Here is a 26,638-nt window from a genome sequence, read left to right on the forward strand (position 1 = left end):
AGTATATTTGATTTTTAAATATATGTTTGAATGAAGACAGCATTTCATCACAATATCATTATTATTACTGGTGGTTTCCTTAGTTAATCCTTGGTATAATATTTCTTTATCTTTTACTTGTTATGTGTTGTCCTGCCCTTTCGTGATATTTTGCTCATGTTAAAAAGAAGCACAGCATCACCAGATGTTGTGATTTTGGAAATGATGTGTGCTTACAATGTTATAGTCTGTACCTTTAACAGTGATGGAGACACCCATCAAGGCCTCCCGCAGAGCGCTCCTCTTTCTCCACCTCCCCTCCTCTGTGTTGTACATCTCCACCACCTTCAGGGGGCTCTGGTCCTCCCCCACTCCTCCCACTACCAGGATTTGCTTTCCCAGCACTGCCACAGCTGCACCAGCGCGAGGGTTGGGCATGGGGGGTAAGCTTATCCAGCGATCCCCCTGCGAACAGGGACAAGCCACTGCGTTCAGGCAAAGCAATTACAGACAAACACACAAATGATGATGACCAGCTTGGCTCTCAAAATATCTGCTGATGTTTCATGTTGGAAATAAGTTAGCCTTTGTTAAAGGGATAGTCTTTTCATGTGGGGTTGTATGAGGTACTTTTTCCGAGTAAGTGTATTACCTGCAGTAGATGACTGTCAGCTTTCCCCCTGTGTGGAGAAACAGCCCGCAGCACCGACAGGGAAACAGAGGATTGTACTGCTAAACGCTTCCAATTCAAGACATATTTTAGCAACCTTAAGGAAGGCACACCTAAAAAACAACATACATCCGTTAAAGTGTACTAGGGATCGACCGATATGGATTTTTTCGGGCCGATGCCGATACCGATTTTTTTTTCCATCAGCCTTAGCCGATGACCGATACGGACTGGTGATTTTCTTGAGCCGATATTTGGAGCTGATACTACTTTTGCTCCCTCAGTTTACATCATAAATACTACACAATGATGATAACAAATGTTACGAGTCTCAATTAAAAAAAAAAGGAACATTTACTGAAATTAAAACAGGTGAGGTAGAACAAGAACAAGTAAACAATATTTAACAAATATTAAAAACAGGTGAGGTAGGACAGTGCTCTGTGAAATGCTGCCACACTGGATTGGTTTTCTGCTCTGCCATTTCTTGCAGCGTCTCCAGCAACACGGAGCTGCCTGTGGACGCCTGTCTGTAAATAATGCCGGATCGGCGAACGCAGCAGCCCGCATCGCCCGATGTCGATGCACGTAAAAAACGCAAAAATCCGCCGATGTATCGGTCTATCACTAGAGTGTACACTATATTTTGAACATTTTTGGTGCTTTATGTTTCCGACTGACAGCCCTTTCCTTTGGCACCACTATTTCCTCAACCGTACAGCTTCCGTATTCCTACACAAGCGCTGCTGTGCCTGCTGTACCTCAAGTCCTCATACAGCCCCACATCATACTATCACACTACAAATAATGTGTTATGGTTATAATACCAAGAACGGCAAACTCTATCTCACATGTGACAAGCAAATCGGCAGCCCACAGGACAGAACACCAATATGTCAGGGAACATTTCAGCTTCTGTTGCAGTCACCAGTGTTAACTGTGTTTAACAAGCCTTTTTCTGGGTTTCAGTTTGACTTTTCATATTTGGTTCACCTCCTCAGTGCAGGGATTCATGTCTCATATACAGTCAGTTTCCTTCAAATGTCAAGACAATATCTTCAGGGGGATTTCAATAAATCATCATACATTTACACTGTGGGGAACTGCAGCTTCTGTGCAGATAGTACTTAGCTGTTGATTTGCCAAGAAATTCTAATATGTCAGCTTTATCCCCCTCTTTCTGTTATTCAGTACATTTGGGACTTTTCTCAACTTTTCTCACGTCTAATTTGCGCGTATGTGTGATTGTGTGGAGTTATTTTCACTATGAAAAAATAGAAATTGTTAAACTTTTTTTGCAGTTTTACATGCCTGTTCTTAACTGGGGGAAGAAAGAAACATCAGATAGTTTTGTACCTCGGGGGAGTAGAGCTCCATGGTTGGGCAGGGCCTCCCTGCAGCGTCACATCCCCCTAGCATGTACATCTGCCCCCCCACCTCAGACAGAGTATGGTAGACACGTCCGCTGGGCAGTCGCGCTAGGCTCTGCCAGTGAAACTCGTGGGCTGAAGGTACCGCCATGTCTCACAGAGAGAGAGAGGGACGAGGGCGGAGGAAGGCCAGAGTCAAGAAAGATTTGGTGATTGATCAGGAGGAGCTGAGATGAGCTGAAGACAGAGGCGTAGGGGCGCGGGAGACTGGAGTTAAGGCCCCAGGTTGAGGGGGAGGTCCGTTATTGGTGAGGTGAAGCAGAGTTGAGTGGTGGGAGTGTTGGATCAGTTATAGGCCAGGCTGAACTCTCCTCTCCTGGGGATGCTCTGCCGCCTCACGCAGGGCCTGAAGAAGATATGAAATTAAAATGGGTTGAGCAGTGCAACGTACAGCAGAGCAGCATCGATATATTCTTCATCGAAGAACAGTGTGGCAACTATCTGCTTAGTTACAAGAGTGGATTTTTACAGTAGCCTACAAGCAAAGATTGGGATGCTTTCTAGTACATTAAGCAGAGGAAACACCAACACCAGCAGTACTTTGTACAAAGTAGTACAATTTCTTTAGTACATATGAACAGGTCTAATGTAAGGGTACCTGGGTATTTCTGAACCGATTCGCTTGCTTACAAAAAACGAAATAATAAATTAATAAATTGAGTAAATAACTGGTAGATCATTGGCATATAAATAAAACATAATAATTATATAAAATGATGGCAAAAATGTTTATTTCTATAGATTGCAGGTATATGGCATGGATCAATGCCACATACCACAACCTAATGCTTTGTCCACACTGGCTATTTGTGATGTGCGTGACGGCTGCATTGCTCCTGTCTGCCTTATCTTTTCACGTGGAGTTTGCCTTTGATAATTATCAATAAATATGATGATGTAATTTTCCTTTAACCTCGTTCAATGAGCGGAAAAGAAGGGGGGAAGAGTGGGAGGGAGGGAGAGAGATAAAAGAAGTGCGCACAGGAAAAAGACTGCCCTTAACCTGTTTTGAAATATTCTACAGATACAGACATTAAAGCTGTTGTCAAATGATGGCATGATGTCGAGATGACTGTCCACAGGTCTATTTTTGCCGGGAGCCAAGCGTGTGCTGCGGTAAAAATAGGCTAGACTACGAATCTCTAGATAACGCACCGTTGCAGCCTCGCTCGGCACGCGCCTGAGAAGCACGACTGAAGTTGGCAGTGTGGCTGCTCTAACCTGTTAACATGCACGCCAAAATGAAAAGCAAAATGTTCCACCATGCATCCTTGCAGAAAATACACAGAAAACAGCACAAAACCCAAACAATGACAAAAAGAAATGACCCAAAACTGTTCCCTCTTTAAAAACTGTTTCAACTTAAGCTTAAAATGATCCTTTTTGAGTTTTGAGGAGATGCATAAATTGACGCCTCTAACTAACAGAAATTGTTGCTGACCAAATGAAAATGTACAAAAGGGCACCAGAAATTACTGCAACGCTATAAAAGGTATCACAATGTCACTGAGCACCACGGGAGCCTGGTTACAATCAAAACTTAACATCATTTATTTTGATTTGAATATGAGAATATTACAGGGATATTATCTTCTGCGCATTTGAATTGTGTGATTATACATCATCCTCAGAGGCTTAAGTGTCGAACAAGAAAGAACACAGGAACTTCAACATGAAAAAATTATGTTGGATGGATTACACTACCCAGCGGTTCAGTAATTACAATCAACGACAATGATCAGATAGACCAGGAAAACACTATTTTCATAATTACTATTGGCAGATAATGCTCCCATACTTATACTAAAAAAACATCTTGTTAATTGACAGAATAGCTGTGTAGAGGAGAAAAGGACAGGACATGCAACAAGAGACCCAAGCATGAATGAACTCAAGAACATTGGATTGCATGGTACACATCCAAGACTTCTAGGCCACAGAGACAAGCACTTTAAAGACCGAACACTTCTTCAACAACAACAACACATAGACAGGAATACAAATGAGAGTAAACTGTAAACCCATCATCAGTTGTTTTGCAGAAAAGACGTTTTTTTAATACTCTGATAGATCTCATATCGTTCAAGTATCAGTCTGCTGTACGAACCTATCGATGCAGGAGAAGGCTATTGGAAGACACAAGATCACTTTGGTTTTATTCATTCTGTAGTCTAAAGATGTACTTATTCTAAGAGGAAAATGGGCATCATCATGGTTATTGAAGTCCAACACAAGTCAGAAACTTTAGCTTACAATTCCAACGCCCTGTGTTCAACCACCAACACCAAACTCAATTAATAAATTCCATTGTTATGTCGCTGGGTTCATTTGTTTGCTCAGATTATTTTAACCAGACATGCTTCTCATTAAAATAAACCATCCAGCCTTGGAGCTGCTCCAAGGTCTCATCTTCCTATTTAAAGACTGATGCTAAACACTTAGTGAGGATACTGGATTGGAAGTCCAATGAGTGCCGTGCACCTCGTGAAATAGTTTTGCAGTATGCCAATCACTGACGACAACTTCCAGTTTACCCACCTTCCCCTTTAACGCTACATCACTTCGCCTGTGTGTGTAACTGTGAATCAAAACATCCTCCTCTTCCAATCTCTGCTCAGATGAGTAGCAGCTGTTATCTAGTGGAACTGAACGTGGCGTCTCTCGTGTTTAAGTTTCCTTCGCTGACATTGTGATGTCAGGCGCCGCTGTTGTTTTTTCCTGTGTCATCCCTCAGGAGCTCTCTGTTTCCTGCGTGTAACCCACTTCTCCTGCCCACGTACGGTTTCCAGGGTAGAACGAGGGAGGAAATCTGTCATCGATGTGGGAGGAAGCACCCAGAATAAACCCGCCATGCACTGCAAACCTAATTCTGACCACTTCACCTTAAACGCACCCTGATTCACAGCCTCATCTGTCATACAAGGAGGAGTAAGACCAGCCATTAATGCCAAAGTCAGGTGTGTTTTGAGGAGGTCACAGGGACGAGATGTAAGTGAAAATGTAGTTGCTGTTAAATGACCCAGCTGTGATTTAACACAGTATCTCAGCAGTTTATCCTTTAAAGCTTCACATATCTTTTTAACACCCCCCCCAAACCCCCAACCCCTCCCCTTTTTCTCCCCCTCTTTGTCCATCTCCCTCTGCCGCGCTTTATCTACCTGCCGTAGCTTTGATCATCTCACAGACGGAGGAATAAAAGGACGAAGCGGGGAGATAAAGAGAGGACTGTCCTTCAAAATAAAATCTCCCCCATTTAAGTGTGTGCGGGTTGGTTGTCATAGCAACTGTTAGGCTTTTCCCAAGGGCCCCAGCTTTTGTTTTTTTCCATTTCTTTTGCACATGATTGCTTATCGCTTGGTTTGCTGTTAATAATGGCTTATGAAAAAAGATGAGAAACAAATAAAAGCGCTTGCCTTCCTATAGGCTGACCCTGGCAGGCGTGCGGTAGCTAACGAGGCAGGGTAGATCTCTCCCGGCCCGACTCACAGAGTGCATTAATTGCAATCTGTAACCGATTTGGTTCGCCACGTCGTTTTTTTTAATTAACTGCTTGAACAGCTTGAGATCAACAGTAAGCCCACCAGCATCATCTGAAGTCATTTACAATCAGCGTGCCTCCAACTTGAAACTTTTAATTAGGTAGCATAGTCACTCTCCCTCAGCTCCTTCTGTGAAGGGACCGTCTCTAAATGTATGGCCATGGAAAGCTTCATTCGATAAATGAAGCTTAATGAAGTGCATTCTAATCTCATATCATGTCTTATCAACCTTCCATCCAAGTTTGAATGACAATAAACACCACTTATGATAAACAGGTTGTAGTGGAGAAGCAACATCTGAACTCAGTCTGCTGGTCGTTCTGCTCATGGACTTGAAACACATCAGAATGCAAATAGTGAGATTGAAAAAGCTAACCTGAAGCCAAGGCACAATTCCAGCTAGTAATAACATTTGATATGACAAATTGGAATATTTGAGATGACTAAACTGGATCCAACTGCACCACCATGTGAGTTAATCCCTTATTAATCAGACCTGGAAGGAAGAAATCCAGCATTACTCGTCCCCAAGAAAGAATCAGATTAAATTAACTTCCACATTTATAGTCTCATATGATTAATTTTTCATGATGTTGTTTTCAGATGTATCATAAATAACAGTTTCAAAATAAATATTCCTCAGTTAAAATGTAATTCAATTAGTTGAAATGAAAGAATCAAGGAACACTGCTGATGGGTTTGCTATTTCAAATACTACAAACTCTCCTAACTGGATGGATTTCAGTCATTGTTTTGCAAATGGAGCAGGGTGCCAAGTGAACTTTTTTGTCTACTGGTTAGAAGGCTAGTCGATCTTTAAATTTAACCAGCCACACAATATAAAATCATTGGGTTTTTTTTTGGCTGGTGAGTGACCCAAATCCACCAGCCACTCGCATATTTTTTTAGCATTTGGCTGGTGAATGGTGCTAATTCTGTGCCCTGAATAGGCGCCAATCAGAAGCAAGTCTAGTTTTCGTGAGTTCCATGGCATATATGAGAAAAATGATCTAAAGTCTTTTGTGACTCCAGAGGGAGCTGCCTAAAGTTTGTTAAGTTGCCTCGAGTGATGTGACTCGAGCAAAATGCCTGGAAAAAAGAAACAATATTTCTGGTTCTGCTGAATCCATATATATAGTTATATCTAGATATATATTTTAAACTGTCCATTGTGAATTTATTATGTTCTTTGAGTAAGAGTAATTAACACATAGATAATCATTACAATTCCAACTAGAACTGCAAGCAGTTATGAACGGGGGCCAAGCCCCCCTGCGCGACTCGGACCCCGCGCACCGCAGAGCCCACGGAAGTTGGCCCAAAGGATGACGGCTCGGGGCAAAAGTGAAGACACAGGCCAACGTCTGAGCTGTGGTATTCGCTGTAATTGAAGTATACCAGAAGAGCAAAAGGCTGAATGTGTGCCGATTTGGATTTGTTGCTGTAAGCCACGCCCACATTGACCAGTAATGACCACCTTCAAGATATGGCCTCAGGATTGGCCCTACAACATACCGACCAAATTTAGTAAAAATCGGTGTATAAAGATATAAACTTCCCATCTTTTTAGCGCCCCCCTAGTGGCCAAAAATCGCCAAATTCGGCACATCTCTTCCCAGTGTCATGGCAACCAAGGAATTGTAGCATTTAGTTTGACCGAGATAGGTCCTAGGAAACGCGTATGCGTTCCCTCGGCCCCTCGGGCTTGGCCCCCTAATAACAAAAGTAGCTGTGGAAGCAAACAGTGTTGGTTTGGGCTTACCAGCAGAGTTACAGTGTCACGTTATTATGGCCATGCAATACACCTCTGTATTTGGATGTTATAAGTCAGGTGGGAGCCAATCAGCTTATGAGTGAGCCGGTGATTGTGAAGCATGAATGAAGCCGCTAACAGCAACAGGCTTAATGCATGCTCGACAGTGTTCTGTCTGAACTAAAGCTTTTAAAGGGCTTTCAGACAGTGAGCCTTTGCTGCGGTGGCTGCCATCCGGCAACATCAAAGTTCTGCATTTTGAATCAGAAGGGCACCACCCTGCCACCTCCAATCTCACTAGCCTTTACACCACAGTCTGCTGCTATCCACCTATCTCATCATTCAATTAGATAGAGCAGATTGTTCAGAAACAGGGGGAAGGGGTTGCAATATGACACGATTAACATAGCACAATTTATGAAGTAGTACAGTATCATAAGCATTGTTTCAATATAATCTGAAGCTGATATTGCTCCTATATATTTTTTTCAAGAATTCCTCTGCCTGATATTAGGCTACAATCAGTAGTACTTCCCACCTGGTCACAGTTCTATCAATAGGTCATAAACTTGGTGCAATTAAGAGCTTCCAAGAAATGTGACAGCCATTACATTTAAACCACATTAATGTAATAAAAACATAATATCTGATAAACAATAATGATGAATATCAAAATATGATTTCTAGAGATGTGTCAATCTCATTCACAGCCTTCATTGTATAACTTGCGATAGTCAATGAGAAGAGTACTAGTAGACCAAGTATTCACTGGGCGGTTGGTTGCAGAGAAGATAAAAACTCAAACTCTACGGCGGTTCGTTTTGTGTGTGCGCTTTTAGAATTCATATTTTAAAGGCTCATAATTACGATTTTGTAGTTCTCTGTAACTCAGTGTTAACAAACATTCTTTCTCAGCTCTGGAACTCAAACCATGCTCTGCTTCCACCAAAAAATATATTTTAACAATTGAATTCATATCATAAACATATGACAACTATTTAAGTAATAGCTTGAATTAGCTTATACCAGTGGACTAGAAAACTCTCGGGACAGTACCATTATTCAGTGATCATCTGCGGAAGACTGTACTGTGCAACATACTGCTGTGAGTGTGACATAGACTGAGGACACATTTCCACTGAGATGGCAGCTTGTTGTTTTCGTTCTATGTTGGAGTATCACACCACTGGTTAGCATACATAACACACATCTAGGTCGTTACCACAGCAACCATTGCAGATAGTTAAAAGATGCCTGAAAGACGAGCTGGAGCGCAACACCCGGGAAGATAGTCCTTACATTGGAATTGGAAAACATGATATTCCTACAGTGTGAAGACAGTCTGGAGCCTATGATTTTCCTCAAACAGTGAGAAGGCACAATTACCACTGATCAAGCAATTTGACCTCAACTGGAGGCATGATCAACTAATTTTCGCACAAAGAACTTTTAATGGTGGCGTGGGCTTGGAGACTACAAATATATAAGGAAAAGCAAATACTGGCCACTGCTGATTCAATTTTGAAATCGATTTTTGGTAATCTGTCTCTTGACACTGGATTAGAATTTAATTATGGACTACCTACATACAAAATGTTTGTTAAAGACAAAAGAGGTACTGATCAAAACTGGCAAGAGATGCAACCCACACAGTACCCACTATTTTTAATCCAAGCACATATTTTTGGCCTGCTTTGCACACACCTCCATACCCCAGTATAGTGACACTACTGACACAACTAGTAAACCCTGGGTCTACGCAACATTACTATGTAGTGTTTACGTAGTGATGTACTAATAACATTCTTTCCTTCCTGATACCACTTTCAAAACCTAACCTGATAGCAGGTACTGATCCGAACAGATGGGGTTAACATTACAAAGATGCTCAAACACAGAGCAGTTTTGGAGCGCTTCGGAGGGATTCTGAAAAGGTCTGCGAATGCACATCCGCCAACTGAAGCCAAAACACTGCTGTTTGCACTTTTATGTGTGGTAAGAAGTGGTCTGAGTATGTGAAAACCCAATCAGATTCCATAACCAGAGCCAAAACTGTGCCGCTCCCGTGCCTGATCTGCATATTTGTTTCAGCTTGTTTTTACAGGATCATCTGTGAGTGAAAATCATGAATCGTTAACAAAAAAAAATCTGTATTGATGGACATCACAATAAACTAAAGGTTTTGAAATTACGAACCATCATCCTGGCAACTGCTTTTAACACCACAATGTAGCTTGAGATCTTTAATCTGCTGAATGGTTTGAATTTTTTAAAAACAGCCTCCTTTCCTGAGCCTCGTTTAATCTCCCTTTCAAGTGCGTCTTACCGGTTGGGCTGTGATTTTGGAAAAAAGGCACCTCCTACACCAAGGTTGTTTTTAGAGTGGTAACCTATTTTTCATTATTTAGAGGTCAGATAAAACACTCGGTGTGATTTATTCTAGTCTACAGCTGATCCTCTCTGTACCCTTTCTCTCCCTCTCTCTCGCAGGCTGTTCAGCAAGGGATCATTTATTGACTTGTATTTAATTAGTCTGCAGTATTCAAATAGCGCATCTGTGCTGCAGTCTGTAGCTGACCTCAGTACACCGACAGAGTTGCCAAAATTTGTTAGCGCGTGCATGCGTGAATGGAAATGTGTGTGCACTTATCTAGATGTGTGTGCGTATAAAAATGCCAGAGAAGGTGCCTGAGCTTTATCAGGCTAACAGCTTTTCACACTGGCCTGGTTTTAACAATGCGGAATTCGTCCCCCAGCGCTCCAATAGCAGTTCCACCTCCCCGGGTCTGATACGATCAGCACTGTTTTGGCTCATACAAGCCTTATCTGGTAAAGTTCAGCACAGGCCAGCTACTTCATGGTGACAACCTGCTATTGATACAGATCCATTTAACTTTAGGAATGAGAAAAGTCTTGGCAAGGTAAAGATAGACACAGGAAAGTGAAGACACGGCATTTCTTGTTTATTACTACAGACCTATGAATAAATAATCTGAGACATTCTCATATCCATAAATGTATTTTGTTACTATCCTCTGTTCACTGATGCAACTGAGGTTCCGTCTGTTTGGGTGCTGCAGGGAGCTCTACTGAGCACTGAGTGTGTGATACATGTATGTGACACTAAACATTTTATACCTACACGGCTGAATAGGTCGATTGCCTACTAGTTTTCCAATGAGGACAGCCTGATGCTTCGCTGAGACTCAGATGATAACAACAATGAATATATCATGCGTCCACTTGCAACTTCTGCAAAACTTTGGTGACATCTTGATCCGACATCCTGGTGAACAGTCCCCTATCAGTACACTGCCACGGTACTGGAAAAGGAAAAAGGAAGCCATGCAGTAAATATGACTAGCAGCTGTGTGGTAGATATGAGAACAGGTTCAACCCACACGACGATTCCTGTTTCTCAATAAGCCAATGTCACTGACTTTATACCAAAAAGACATTTTTCACCACAGACATATTGGCCTTTAACAACATTAATAATGGTTGCATTGTATATGCTGGCTCAATTAAATGGCTGACTGGGACATATAGTTAATTTCCTGCTAATTTCATACGCACATGACACAGCTGCAGTGAAGGTCATCGGTCAAACAGTTTTGCAGGATCACACTTGAATAAGGATCAGCTTGTGAAATAAGCACAGTGATTGAATTGCTGATATTCATAAATCAAATAAAAAAAATGAATGAGACTATTTCATGTGAAACTACACATGTGGGTCTCATGTCTAATTCGAGTCTGAGTCTTTTGTACGTTTGTCTTACTAAGTCCAATCTTGTATCATATCACTTTCAACACAGCACAAATGAATGCTGTCAGAATAAAATGAAGCACTGCAGCAACACCAGGGTTTAAATGCTCACCCTTAGAGATTAAGTACATGTTGTTCCCCATATTTCTTTGATTAGTCAGTCATTGTCGTCGTTGTCTTGACAAGTCAAATCAGTCAATAAAAAAAGAAAAGGAAAAAAAAACGTTCTCACCCAGTGCAGAGACAAAGAGATAAAAAAAAAAAAAAAAATAACACCCTTGTTCAACAGCAGCTAACATGAAACCAGCTTTCTCTTCATATTTTCAATTTTCAATCAAGTCAGATAAATGGATGAATGAATGAATATCCAGCAAAACGCTTCGCATGCAGAACATGAGCATGATGGTAATTAAACCCAGCTTCACATCATCTTATTCTGTGAGAATTCACTGTCTGACATTATAAAATAAGCAGCAGAATGCTCTGCCTAATAAGTGATGAAACTGATAAGAAAATGTATTCAGGCACTCACTGTGAAAGCAAGAATCTCAGTTGTGCCCAATGTTTATGAAGTACGCTTTAATGACAATTTTTTTTTTCTGATTGATCACTGACAGCCTGTGAGAGAACAGAAAACACTTCTTCATACGATTATTTTTCACTATTACCTCAGCCTTTGTTCAATTTTTTCTCCCTCTCACCTACACAAAATGGCTCCAGGCTAACTTTTCTCAACACCATTCCTGGAATCGTGCCATTAATAGTATAAGGATAAGCTTTCATAGTACATGTAGCTCAAAACTGTTTTTAGCTCAAGTATTTCAGTACATGTATTTACTGTAAACTTTACTCCATACAATGGGCAAGCATCCCAGTGGACCATGCACACACTGTGATGAACCACAAACTATCAGACACGCATTGATTGCAACAGATATGATGAAGAAATATGGGAATTTATATCAATACTAAATTATGGAAAAAACATTATGACACTGTGGAATTTGCTAGGAAAGTCATCACAGAATGCACACGCATTTCTAATTGATAAGGCTGATTAAGAGTAACAGGATGAAGTGAGAATCTGGTTTTGTTTCTTCTGTCAATCTACTGCTACGATCCAGTCCAATAGGACGCAGCAATGCACCTATAAGATGGTTTGCAAGCCACGATTGAAAATGAAATAATTAAAACTCAAGATGAAGTACGGTTGTTGTATTGTCTAACCAGCTAACCAGCTTTCCTCCTGCTGACTGCAGTACGGATTTGTTGTTCACAGTATACCACTATCGGGGAAAAGTAGGTTGCATCCGCAGTGTTTTGGGATTTTGCTAGGTCTTGTCACTACTAGTCATGCATACTGTACACATACATAATCTCTTTTGTCCCAGAGTGGTCCTGGGCAAGGACCTCCGTTCATACCATTTTATTGTGGGGATGACAGGACCTTTACCCCTGCACAAGATGCCAATTGACGGCAGGTTGGATAAGTCATAAAACAAACTATTCTTATGGTGGAATGCTCAGGTGTCTCAATTACGGTGTCTCACAATCTAAGGGAAGAAGCTGCTCTGTAATCTGGTGGTATGGCATTAAAGAAAATGTGTTTCCCCATTGTCATGTTTTGAAGGTCCTTGTCGTAGCTACTTACATTTTTTTTTTAAAATCGTGATTTATCTGCATTTGCTTGGTGCTCTGCGCTTTACTTAATCACTTTATTAAAGAAAATACTAAAACAAGGCAGCCCCATCTCAATAACGTCGTAGGAAATATTTACAAACCATAACAGCTTAATGAAGTCAGCAATCTTGGGTGTCATTCAACTGCATCATTTTAGCCAGTCTAAAAGCTTCTATACATGAAGTGTTATTACAAAGAGTCGGTCTCAGGTCGAGCTTTCCCAAAGAACAAAAAATTCTTGTTTCTGTCAGTAAGACTGACCATGGATGAACAAAGTAACCCAAAGAATCTCCAACTTTATTTAAAGACAATGCGAAAAAGTACTGCCTACACAGTTTTCATTGACAGGTGGTGTCTGGAGAGTGCAGAGCAGGAACACTCCAGCAAAGAGAGCTGAACACTAAAAGTGGAGCCAAAGTAAAAGGAGGACCTTGTAGACTACTTTTGGATGGGATTTGCAAGACAGCAGGCCTCATTTTCTCCGTTTTGCCTTAGACAACACAGTATACTGTACATGACATTTACACAGCCTGTTAGCTATAATAGCTCAGGGCACAAGAGCTCTTCTTCTCACCATGTGAACGTACAGCACATTCCAGCACGGACACATGCAGCCTCTCTGGCAGAAAGATCCACAACTCGGCTCCTCTCAGCCAGCTGAATCACCACCTTGTTTCAAGCAGCAGCTGCAGACATCCTGCCGCCAGTCAGCTACGAGATTAGATGAAACTCTGTGTTACCTGGCTGCCCAGCTCTGACTGATCTAATGGCCTGGATGGGATTAGGTGAGTGTGCTACCTGAACAGAGTGGGGCAGAAAGCTAGAGTCTGAAGGTTTGTGGGCTGCAGAGAGTTGCTCGACCAAGACTCTCCTCATGAGTCTGAGCTGACCTCTGGATCAATAGGCCAGAGGGAGAGATGGCATCCCTCAGCCCCCAGAGAGCAAATGGAGCCAGTGGCTGCTCTCTCTGCTAATCGTATCTCTACTGTGCACACATAAACATACTATCTGTAATAAATCACACTCAACAGAGAGAGGCTCTATGGTGAGAGAAGTAACAATGCAGCATAATAATGTTGCCAAAGACAGAGCAGGAAAATTACCTGCTGCTGTCAAGAGAGCTTCTTTCAGCTCTGCTGCTGCGCCTGGCCACCTCACTGTGAATGTTGTCATTTACATATTTTACACAAGATTGAAATGGCAAAACGCTCCAGCCCAGCTGTTCCTGTGTCCATATTGGTACTGATGAAGTGAATTAACAGGCTGAATCTGGCAGCGCAGGCTCCAGGTCCTGTAATGAGAGAGCTGAGACTAAATCAGTTGTGGCTGATTGCTGGCCGAGGCTGTTGTGGAGCAGTTGGCGTTTCTCTTATCTGCCTTTAAAAGGCAAACAACTCACTCTGTTTCTCCCCGCCTGGCTTGGCGTTTCTGTCCTTTTTATTTGCGTGTGTATGTGTCTGCATTCAGCTGGCAGATGCTTTGAAAGTAAGCATGCTGTCACCGTAGCAACTCAAGTGTGCCATCATGTTTAAGAGGATAGAATAGTGCACCTGTTTCTTTCTCCTTCTCTGGTTTTCACGTCACTCTATCAGCCCAGTACATGAATGCACAGACCATCTATAAATGTACAAAAAGAGAAATAACTGGGAGACACACATAAGAGGACAAGAACATGATGGAGGGAAAATACACCTAATCTAACACTGCCAATTTCATGTAAGATTAAATGTCTAATCCTTACTTTAAAAATCCTTCAAGATGTGAATTTGTAGATGAATTATTGTACAAAAGTATTGCAAATGACTGTATGTAAGCAGATGGTCTTTTCAAGCCGTATTAATAGAAGTTTTCACACTTTTATTTTTACTTTTTCACTCATGCTATCCAATGATTCATCCTAATGAATCCTGTTTTCACTCCCTCGAACCTCATTTACTGGCTTATGCCATTGTCACGTGTCTCTGGCTAGGCATACCCGGCATTATAACATTCAATTTGACATAGTTATGGTGTTGCCTGAAGACAAATCTGGCTTCAAGGTGGATGCTAACAGGCCGTCATTACTTGGTGGCATCTTACTTGTAAATCTGCGTTTAACAATATGTGCAAATAATTCAACTTCCCATCTCTTTTATCAAGAGATCTGTCAAAGAGATCCTGTGTAAACTGTGTGTAGAATTACATGAACCTTAGTATCCTGGTCATGGTTGTTTTTGGGTATATATCAGTTATATGTTGTACATGTAAACGCCTTATCCAGGATTCTCAACGTAGTGTGCCAGATGGTTTGTGACACATCTGGAATGGAGCTGCTAGAAACTGTTTGGAAAAAAATAGGACAAACCATCTGTCTAAGTTTGTTCAATCAGATCATCAGTAGGAGAGTGCTACTACCAGCAGAGCCAGTCTGTAAATCAGACATTTACCTGAGTAAGTCAAGGGAAGAGTGAAAGAATCTTTTCCATGAGAAAAAAAAGCTTTCCGTGTGCTACTTCTACGTACCTCTCTAGCAGCGACCACTGTTGTTTTTAAATGAATAGTCGCTTTTTCTCACTGGCTGACACACTATAAACCATGCCAGTGGTTCCTCATATGCTTGTTATGTAAACACTTGTGTTTTCTGCCACAGGCACAAGATGGATTTACACAAATCCAGCTGCATCTTAAGAAAAATATAATGGCTGAGATGGTGAGAAATCAAGTCATAAATACAGATCAGCAACCTGGATACTGGTCAATTGTATATAGTAAGAGGCCCACGAGAAAGGAAACACAGCTGCCGGGAATTAAACCGAGTGCCTAACTGAACTGGTTGGATAAGAAAATAATAAACGGGACATGGAGATGAAATGTTAGTGCACTGGGCAGCAACATACGTCTATCATTTCCTCCCCCAACATATCACAGGCAACAACAACTCTTGCCTGCAACGAAAACAATGCTACGAGAGTGCTGAGAGGGAAACAAAGACCAACCGAAACAACAAAGTTCCGATAGGACAGCTAACCAATGAGCTGAAACTCATTATAAACATCATGTGCAACATCAGAGTCGATAACTACACTGGTGAGGCGATAGGGACCCAACATTACAAAACACTGGTAACAGACAAATTCAGCTTTCTTTAAACACCAGATTAAAAACTGTTCATAGCATCCTCATGGAGGGGGTCAAAGGTCATCACGCAAGAGCTTCTGGATGGCCAGAGAGGACGACATTCAAACCAGCCACCAAAGACCACCACCTTTGAACAGAGGCAGCGGTTATCATTTCCCCGACCACCAACTGTTCACATGACCAAGACCTCATACTACACATTTATATACACAACACACATTCTTGCTGTATGATGCACAAACATCACAATGGGTTTTCATGTGAGAGTTGGAAGCAGTAGAAGCTGAGGAAAAGCTGATCTGGAGACAAGGCTGCGCTTTGCATGTTTCTGTGCCAGGAGCCATGGAGACAAGACGGAAATAGAAAGAGGCGTTTAGGAAAAAGAACACACTAGCAGAGCTGAGAGAACTTAGCTTGATGTATGCACGGACATGACGTGCCGGCGTCAAAGAACATGCTTGGTTACATAAGGACAACGTATATTCAGTTTTTCCCCGTACTATATGGTGTCCCTGTAGCATAGCTCAACCACTCGTATATTCAGGGCATAGTGGTTCTGCTCCCTTTCACTGACGGCTGTGTAGGAGTCAAATTAGAGTGAGCTGATCCAGTGTGGCAGTGCTGTGAAGGCTTGAGTGGAGAAAAGAGCACTGGAGGAAGAAGTGTACAGAAAGGGAGGGAAGATGGAGGAGAGGCAGAAAGAGAAGGGGGAGTTATGGTGAGGAGTGGGAGAAGTGGGCTAAGTTAATGGATGGAGGATATTACATAGAGCCGATAATGAGAGGGAGGGACAGCTTAATGAGGGGGGTGATAGAGACCGGGTAGTAAAGCTAACGGGTTATATGGAGCACAAGCTCTATTACAGAGGGGAGTTGGGGACATCATAATCCCTGTGGCCTCATAAGTAATTACTATGTGATAGAGAGAAATAATGGTGAGACCTATCTACTGTCAGCAGAATTGGAATTAACTCCCCAACGGTTCTTCCACAGCACTGCACTTTTATGCGTGTGTGTGTGTGTGTGTGTGTTTGTGTGTGTGCATGTGTGTGTTAGCTCTATTTCCCCCCTTTTAAGATTGAGTGGTTTGACTCTCAGAGAGAGAGCATTTGTGCAATAGTGAGGGTGTTAGATCAGGGTGAGGAGGTGTGTTTTTAGAAAACATAAAGTGTGCGTTTACCTCCTTGGTGTGTGTGGATCATACTGTAAGATAGCAGGAGGTCTGGACAGTGTATCCTGAAGGCTGGATGGCTTTTATCTACCTACACTACAGAAACCAGGCTGCTCACATTCAGTTTGCTGTGAACATAAACACGTGGGTTATGTGTCCCTGTAGATCACCGGCTCCACTACTGCATGCTAACTCTTTAGCATGCAATGTGTTGAGTCCAAGCAACTCACTTAGAATATCCAAACTAAGTTGACTGACCTGAGGCAATTAAAGTTTTCTATTATTTTGTTATAAGCTATGGCTGATGCTGCCAGATCTATTTTGGGACCTGCTGAGCAAACAGGAATTCATAAGCCATGCAGTGATCTTTCGCCTGAAACGTCTCCAAACATTCATTATAGATCTCTGTGTATACACAAGGAAATCAGACTCTGCTAGAAAAGAGCATTGCTTTTTTTCAACACATTTGTACTAATCTCTCATGTAAAACTACTAAATTCAAGCTCAGGTTCATATTTTTTGTCTTCTGCATTGTGAAAAAGAGGAATTCATTCATTGAAATTCTTGTGCTAAACATCAAGAGTTTTCCCAACCATCACTCGGGTGCAGCACCGCCGGAGCCAAATAAATGTAAAACCACTGTGGAAAGAATGAAACCTGAATAAATGACAGATCTAATGGCTCTACGTGTGTCCAGTAGACTTCTTCTGTAATTTTAATCATTAAGCTTTTTCGGCCATTCATTATTTATCATCTGTTCTAGCTTTCAAAATTGTGTGCACACATATGGTAATAGAAATGCTAAAAAATTGTCAAATTGCGCATTTTTTTTCATTGAGAGCCACAACATTTTCTCGGGGAAGGATCCCCAAAACCCCTGCCAAATTTGTGCACCTAACACATTCACAAACACAGGGTAAAACAATGATATCATGACAAATCATTTAAGGACATTTACTCCTAGAGCTGCTGTAAGTCTGACATTTTCCATTAGCTACACTGTTTGCATAGACCTTATTATCACTTACCTTAACTTTTCAACTTTCCCCCCTCCTAGTGTTTCCCTGTGGTATTACTGCTCAAGCCGCTGATGCAAAGACACAGTAGCAACATAGCTACCACTAGCATCCTGGCTAATGTCCAAAGCAAAAAATAACCTTTAGAATCCCAATTTGACCTAGAAACCCCGGTCTCAGAGCTCTGAGTGAAACACTTGGTTATAGAAGGGAGGTTTTGTAACTGAGTGATGACGTAGAAAGAATGCCTGTTTTGAACAGTCTCAAATAGTGGTAAGGGAAAGAACTTATAAGCGGGGGAACAGACTGCGACACAACACAGCGCTCTCCCTCCAGTGAAAGCCTGTCTGCTCACTCTTGTTTTACCTCGGTTTCTACCACTCTCCCTCTTCTCCTAATTAGCCTCCTCCATCAGCAGGGTTTTGTTTCTTTTGCAGTTTAGCGTTCCCGTTATTCCAGTTGTTCCACTCTTAACTGGGGATTGCAACTAGGGAAAACAATGCCTCTTCCTGTTTTGGTTGCACAATGGCAGATGGATGGAGCCATGTTTCTGCAGCCATCACATGTATGTATGTGTATGGTTTTAGGGTAACACAAGCTGTGTCCCAATTCCAAACTTTGCTATCAGTTATATAAAGTATACATTTTCTACTAATGTAAGCATTGCACTGCTCAGTCAGTATAAAATACATGAATGGCATCTACTGTTTTGTCCAGTGAAGGAATGTAACAAAGTCTTAGTCTCCAGTCGTCAATCAAACTGGGACTTCGGAGCACTGCTGCCACTTCACAATTTAAAAATGTCACTCACCTTGTCAGGAGGAGATGGCCCATCATCCCACCAGCACATGGCTGACAGACATACGCTATCTCACTTTTTCATTTCCTCCTAACTTTGACAGAATTGAGATCCATCCTGTGCGTCTGAAGAGCCAATGAGCAGGCTGATGTTACTGAGGCCAGCATCGAACCGCATTGATTTAAGATAACAGCTGCACACCATGCATAGCAACTGACTGAAATTGTATTTATGAGTGTGGGAGGAAGAAAGTAATCAATGCTTTTCGAAACAAGAAAGGATGAGGACAGGAAGTACAGACAATGAGGGGAGTGGAAAGGCGGTGTTGGGAGAGGAGGTGAGGCTCTTCAACTAAGAGAAAATCGATGACACTACTTACTGTACCCCCAGGATGGAATCCCAGGCAGGAAACCCTCGGATGATTTCTCAGCACTATGATTCAATTACCTGCAAAGTTAAAAGATGACACCATAAACTCTAAAGCACAGAGAATTATGAGTCAACACTGCATCTCTACAGACCTTTAAGCAGTATTTCCACAGCATAGCATATAAATCTATCTAGAAAAGCGGCTATTGAATGTTTCTTTATATGTTCTATTATTTACTTTGATTCTTTCATCTGTTGAATCTTAATTTTGGCAGAGTTCTTGGACAGCTGCTCGTGTTGAGACGTCAATGAAAGCATGTTTTTTTTTTCTCATATCAAAAGCCACGTTTTGGTGTTGTGCTGAAACCAAAGTGTCACACTGGCACTAATGTTGAATTCATTATCAAACGTTTCTCAGCCCACTTTCAACACTAAGAATGCTGTTCACCCTGGCAAGCAATACAGAGGTACCTGCTGCCATAACTCCAGGAAGATCACAGATAAGGCGTGGACTAGGGCTGCACAAAAAATCGTTAAAAAATCGCGATCTCGATTCACACATACACGTGATCTCATATCTACACACAGCGATTCTGAAGCATTTTATATCTCGAGCTGAATCACAAACAAACGCTCCTGTTTCCTCCCGGATGTTTTGAAGCGCCCCCAAACGCAGCACTGCTGCTGCCTCCGCCCTCAACCTGTGGTAAAGCGTCTTTACAACACGTGATTCAGTGGCGGAAGCCCGCCTGCAGTTAAGTGTATGGAAGGAGTGAGTGAGAAGCCGTATGTTGGACGGGGCAGCAAGCCGCCAATCTGCCCGTCCTTTTAGCGGCTAGGTCCGCGGTTTTAGACAGAGGGCAGCAAATTGGGGGTCTGTTTTGGTCCGCCGATTTCCCGCCTCGGAGGGTACACTTATTTCCGCCTCGCCTGCTAGATGAGCAACTGGACAGCCGCTGAGATCGGGAGATGCTAGCGTCTCCTGGATCTCTAGCTGTATGGTTGTGTTAGCTTGTTGTTGTAGCCACAATCTAGGAACGGTCGCTGCTTTCAAATTAAAAGCCCCCCGCTAAGAACCCAGCTCTAAACTCCAATGGGGTGTAATGTAAAGCTCTTATTTTGAAAACAAACTCGTTGTCAGCTGCTCACAGCCCAACGTCGGGCTTCACGTCACGTCACATGTTTACCTCTACCTCTGAGGCGGCTTTTGGAAAAGGAAGAATATTACGCCTCCGTTTTAGAAAGCCGATCACAGCAGCTAGCACATATCACCTAGCTTAAGATACGGCCCCAATAAACACTGTACAACATGAGGTATAAAAGGATGCCCTCTCATCTTGGGAGACTAATTTTTTTTTTTATTTGTGTAAAAATAATTTCTCATCCAATGATAGAACTTGAAATGAACAAAAAACATTGCTTTGGCAGAGGCATAGTAGTATCTGCCATACTATCATGTTTTTTGTTTTGTTCAAGTTCATCAGTGCAATAAACATTTTGTGAAAAAAATCGTGCCAGAGAATCGTGATCTCAATTCTAAGCAAAAAAATCGTGATTCACATTTTTTCCAGAATCGTGCAGCCCTAGCGTGGACGGTCGTAAAGGGAACCACAACTAACACTGCTGTACAAAACTGTGTTGTATGAAAATAAATACATTGAATCTTGAATCTAATTTAGCTGTCTGGTGTTCAATTTAGGTGATAACATGTTTGACATATCAAAGAACTGTGTTTTCTGTGATCTTGTTTTGGCATTCTTCTGCTTCCTAGTGGGTAGACCTTAATTGAAGCTGCAGCCTTCAAATGTAATACTTCACTTAGCTTCTCAAATTCTGTAATTGAAAAGCGAGCTACCTTTACTAGATATCACTGTTATACTGTTTTAATCGTACAGTTGAAACATAGCTCCATAATGAGGAGAGTTGGGATCCATGTCTGTCCCTTGGACTTTCTGATTGGCACCAGTGGGGTACAAAGGCTACCTGGTATTGTTATGCAATTGTAAGCTGAACATTTCTAACTTTGAAGCCAAGTGTGAAAGTAGAGGAGAGTGACAATTTCCCTCGGGGACAGAGGAAGAGAAAGAAATGTCATTCTTCCTCCTGTACAGCTGTGCCTAGACGGACAGAAGACAGAAGTGTGGTGAATATTGAGTAAGTGACCTTTCAGATAAGGCCTGGATGGTCTTTATATTCACTGTCTTCATTGTCATGAGGACTGCAACAATAGATCCATCATCATCAATCATCATTTCATGGGCTGAGGAAGGAGCTATAAAAGAATACTGAACTATGACAAATGATGTAAACAATCCAGTGATATTCAAACAGGGACTTCAACTCAGTTCCCCGTTTATGAGCTAGACACAGCTGAAACTACTGCAATGTAGTAGAACAGTCCTGCAAAAAATCCTAAATAAATGAAGATTATAATCTTCAGTTTATGTTAAAACAGTATTAGAGAGGTGTTGATTGAACTTTATAGTGCTGTTTACATTGGTGTGAGACGTGTTTCTAATCTACCCACCATGTTTTATCAGAAAACCTTCATGAGGATTAGCATTTTTGTCTCTTGTATTAGACTGTATTATATTTACTTGAGTGCGCTCAATAAATTGGCAACTAAGTTTGTACTGTGTTATGGCTCTTGAGAGACCATGTGGCACTATGTTGTGTTTTTCTTTTTTTGCCTGACTGATGTTCTATTTTTGGGGTTGATGCCGATACCGATATTAGGGAGCAAACAATACCGATGTCAATACATCGGCCGATATACACACCTTTTTTTTTATTTGATCCATCAATGTGGCTGTCAAACAATCGTAACAACGATAGGTGATGTAGGCAGAATATTTTACAGTTGAATTTCAAACATTTATCGTCTAAATTGACCGGGGCAGCAAACTTTAGTGGAAATCCTATATTCTATTCTATTCTGCAATGTATTCATTAAAACTAAAATGTTTTAATATCAGCCACTGCAACATATAAACTGATACTGAGCTATCTGTGATAAGCCAATTCGTAGTTTTCACGTGAGGTCACGCTCTGAGGGGAACGCCCCCTAGGAGGGCAAAAGATCGTTCCCTGCTGCCCACCATCATAGGCGACATGCGATACATTTTGTTTGTTGGTTTCATTTTGCCAAAATGCCGGATAGCTGTTGTGCTGTTTGATTCACTAGCAGGCGAGGAGACAAGCCTAGGCTATGCTTCTACCGAATCGGAAATACAGATCGTATATCCATATAACTGTCCGTACTTTTATAAGCTTTCATTGTGGCAGCAGTATTAGGTGAGGGATACTCTGAAAGGTACACATAAATGTACAGAAGTCGAGCTCTGGCAGGGAACTGGTGGTTTTTAATGGCTGAAAATACCGCAGCAGGGGCTGTATATGGATCGCAAGTGCCAAATACTTGCAGTTAATGTCTATATTGTTCCTTTTCTACAGTTGACAGGTGATCTAAATAACTGTGCCAGGGGGACATTTCTGGCTTTTGCCATGTCTCTACAAGACGTCCGTTGTGGGCCGCTATCTAAGTCAACTGTTTTTGCCCTCCAGGTCAGCGCGTGGGTAAAGTGACAGAAAACTTTGAATATCAGCCAAATGATATATTAGACGGTGCTCTATGTCTTTATTTCCCTGAATGTTATGGTCACAACATTATTGCTTACTCAGAGGTGTGTGTCACTCACTGGAACTTTGTGGTCACACTTAAATTCTTCCAGTATGTATCTGCATCTCTCTAAAATGATTGTTTCACTACCACAGGTCCCTGCTCTCCACTATGGTGAGCACCGTTCAGACAATTGCATGTTGTTGTTTACTGTAATGGAGGCTTTTAGGCGGGTTAATTATCACAGTGTCACCCACAAAGCCAATTACAAGAGCAGTATTTACATTGTATTAGCCTAACTATATCCCCTCTGAAGTGAAGTGGCCTCGTGGAGGTTTAGTGTAATGAATTACTGTACTCTAATTAAAAACACTAAGCGATAAGGCAAAGTGGGGGAGTCAGCACTTCTAACATTAGCCCGCAGTAACCTCGTCGCGACGCTAGCTTGATTTGCACGTTCACAGCGTAACTTTCTCGAGCCACATGTAACGAGTAACGAGACACTGCTAGCTGAAGTACGAGCACTACTTTTCAACTGAGCCGGGAGTCATGCAGACCCGCTCAAGTTGACTCCCGTCAGGAGGAGCGCCTTCATTTCCATTCGTTTCCCCCCTCTCGAGCCCACTTACTTTTTCCGCTTCCGTCGCCACTCTCTCGGCGTGCCGCCTGCTTCTCCTTCACTCCCTCCTCTCCTCTTCCTGGAAGCGAGATGGAGAGAGGAGCAGGATCCAGGCGGAAGAAGATGGGAGACGAGGCGAGGCGAGGCGAACTGAGGCGAGGCGCGCCGCTGACAGCTCCCACCGCACCGGGAGCGCTCAGCGGAGGAGCCGGCTGTAACACGACGGAGCTCCGCTCACCGAGCCTGATATATCGCCATTATGTGGGTCAGAGATGAAGTATTCATCTCCAGCTTTCATCGCACAAGTTAAAATTCATGCGTGCGATGGTACACTCCGGAGAGAGAGGGAGCGAGCCTGTGTGTTGTGATAACCTATATTTGGCAAAGGGGAGCCCACTGACACTGTTTTACCTGCTGGAACTGAAAGAGATGCTGTGAACTGAAGTGGATGTTGAAGCCTCTCGGTCTGTTTGAGGTTAAAGAATTAACATGTAAAGGATTAAATAAATCCTATGGGTTATAAGGAGCTGGGAATTACATAACCTACTTTATATTAATCTTTAAACTGGTGACTAGTTGGCTGTCCATTTTCAGATCATCCTCACACTGTAATTTAATACAAAGACACTCAGGCTGGATGTTATTTTGCTGGCCCCAGTCAGACATAACCACACACTGATACATGCAAGGGAAAGTTTTTTTTTTTTTTTTACTGCCGCCTCTGGTCTATCAGCTATAACACTGCCTGTCAATGGATCCTTTTCCATGGCAGACATTTTGACAGGGAAAGCACAGGTGTGATTAATTACATTAATTAAAGCTGCATTGAGTTTAGCTGAAACGGGTCCAGGAATTTGTGTCATACATGCTGAGTCACTGGGAAGGCTTCCTTGGACACTTGACAGAACTGATCCATTGTTATTGTGGCGCTCTCATCCAACATTCAACAGATGTTTAGCCTGTTTTTCCCCCTGCAGCAGGTGGCGTGTCTATGCCTAGAACGTCCATGTAAATGGAAAAAAAAGCCTGCACGCTCGCTCCGTGTAACAAGAGCATAGCGATGTAGGCTACGTTTGAAAAATGGATATTACACCCATATTTAAATCATGCACACCAACAGGCACATCACACTCCCAACACTTGCTGGATGCGTGAGATCATGTGATCTTGTGAATCCATCCTGCCAGGTTTCAAACTATGCGTTTGCGGCTGAACACAGTGGTTGAGTGTCCTATGTTGCAGTGGTTGTTTTCTAAATAAGTGATATTTCTATCATTTCTATAATAATATATACAATCAATTAAATGTATATGGTATATAAAATACGTTCAGTCAACACTGATGAGTCCAACGTTCATGTCTGCTTTTTGACACAGTTTGGATATCGCTCGTTGTTTCCAACTTTCTATGATTTCCTCAGGGTTCGCATTCATATGCACAAACAGCATATAAAAGCGGTGAGAGATTTCTCTCTGAATGACTCTACAGGATTTATTATGACTGGAAAGTCATCTAAGAGGAGACAGAACTTCTCGCTGAAGCAAGCTGGTTGGGTCTTTATTAAAGAGGCTCTCTGGGAAACAACTTTTGTTGTGCTGGAAGCCAGCTGTTTATGTAAGCGGACTCAATTTTTCAGGTTAATTTTAGCTGCTGCTGTTCTCTGTTTGCAGAGAGAGGCACTGTGATGAGGCACCCGAGGGCAAGCATAAAGTCACATCCTTTGGACTGTCGAGGAAAAATCCGACGTGAGACAGAAAAGCCCTGCCTCAGCCAGGTTTCGAACCCAGCCTGCTAACCACTACACAACCCCTATATTGGTCAGGCCTCCCCTTATCACCGGCAGAAGTTTTTTTTTGTCCATTAGCGTTAAACAACTTAACCAAGTCATCAGAGAGAGACAGGTAAGGTCTAATTTTTCACGTCACATTACAATCAGCTCACATATGGCCAATAAACAAGTGAATAATACATGTCATACAATACTGCTACACATTGTTACATAGAGACCTGCATCTCGAAATGACCACATTTGATTACACACTTTACATATTGCGCTATGTTCAGTTACATCCCACCAGCACTGATCACATTACTCTGCCTTACAAAGCCAAAATGCAGTAACCACATATTTTGCCAAAACTGAATAAACTTGTGTTTACGGTTCTCGAGGAGTAGTAGTATAAAGCCTCTTGTGGCACAAGAGGAGGCTGCATGTACTGTAATAAATTGCCTCCAGGGATGTTATTGAGTGTCTAGGTTGCAGTGTGGGCACTGTAGGCAGCAGCTTTTCAAAGGGAAGAAGAATGCATGGAATAAAAAGGGCCATATCTCTGCCACGGCTGCATCGATTCTGATTTGTTTGTCCAGCAGTGCCATAGAAGTGCAATGTTAGGCCAAAAGCATTTTTCTACTTCTTCACATATGTGGCAGTAGTTCCAAAGACCCTTAAACTCCACCTATTGTGTTTTAGATAGGTGGAGTTAGCCTTTAAGACCAAAATCTGGCATCTTGCTTCACCGTATAAAACATGAAGCAGCGTTTATTGTTCCCCTCTGAAATGTTTTGTGTTGAGTCTGCGACTGATCAATGATCAGCCTTAAAGCAAGTCGTGAAGTTAAACATAGTCAGTATGTTACACAGTTTGTCTTTGGTGAGCCCCCAAACTTCAAACCCTTTTTTTCTCAACTTCATTGTTTCTGTGATTACTGCCGCTCCCTGCCTTTGTAAAAAGAAGTAATGGTCTCTATCATCCCCATACACATCATTCCAAGTCCAGACTCTGCACTGTGTCAATTAGGCTGTGTGATTTAGTCTGATAGACATCCAGCTTTTGTGCTATTGTCATTGCCTCTAGAAAATCAAGCCCCCCTTATTTTCTCTGCCCGGGTCATTTTATTTATTTTTTGCCTCCTGTCTGTGCCTCCATGTCCCCTTCCCCCCCCTGCTATTTTTTAAAAGCCAGACAGAGGGACTGTGGCCCAGAAATCCTGCTCTGAAGATGGGTACCAACTCGCTGTCAGCACTGCTGTCTGCCCTCCTGGGACCTAGCCTGATTACAGCACCATCATTCTCTCTCTTATTTAGTTCTGGACACACACACACACACACA

General features: G+C 42.2%; 1 protein-coding gene across 3 annotated transcripts in view; it reads right to left on the reverse strand.

Moving 5' to 3' along the window:
• klhdc8a (kelch domain containing 8A) overlaps nucleotides 1–24,204 on the reverse strand; it is a 43,609-nt gene extending 19,405 nt beyond the window's left edge. The window contains exons 1-4 of one of the 3 annotated variants that reach the window (XM_030419521.1): nucleotides 23,540–24,204; nucleotides 19,302–19,369; nucleotides 2,006–2,425; nucleotides 234–444 (exon numbers count right to left, since the gene is read on the reverse strand). In XM_030419521.1, coding sequence (XP_030275381.1) covers nucleotides 234–444; nucleotides 2,006–2,170 — 376 coding nt within the window. In that variant the 5' untranslated portion in view covers nucleotides 2,171–2,425; nucleotides 19,302–19,369; nucleotides 23,540–24,204. Of the gene's footprint in view, nucleotides 1–233; nucleotides 445–2,005; nucleotides 2,426–18,934; nucleotides 19,270–19,301; nucleotides 19,370–23,539 lie in introns of those variants that run through there. The other 2 variants (XM_030419523.1, XM_030419522.1) reach the window with 2 other exon arrangements.
• Nucleotides 24,205–26,638: the final 2,434 nt, after the last annotated feature.

The sequence above is a fragment of the Sparus aurata genome, chromosome 6 (genome assembly GCF_900880675.1).
Source record: "Sparus aurata chromosome 6, fSpaAur1.1, whole genome shotgun sequence".
Lineage (NCBI taxonomy): Eukaryota > Metazoa > Chordata > Actinopteri > Spariformes > Sparidae > Sparus > Sparus aurata.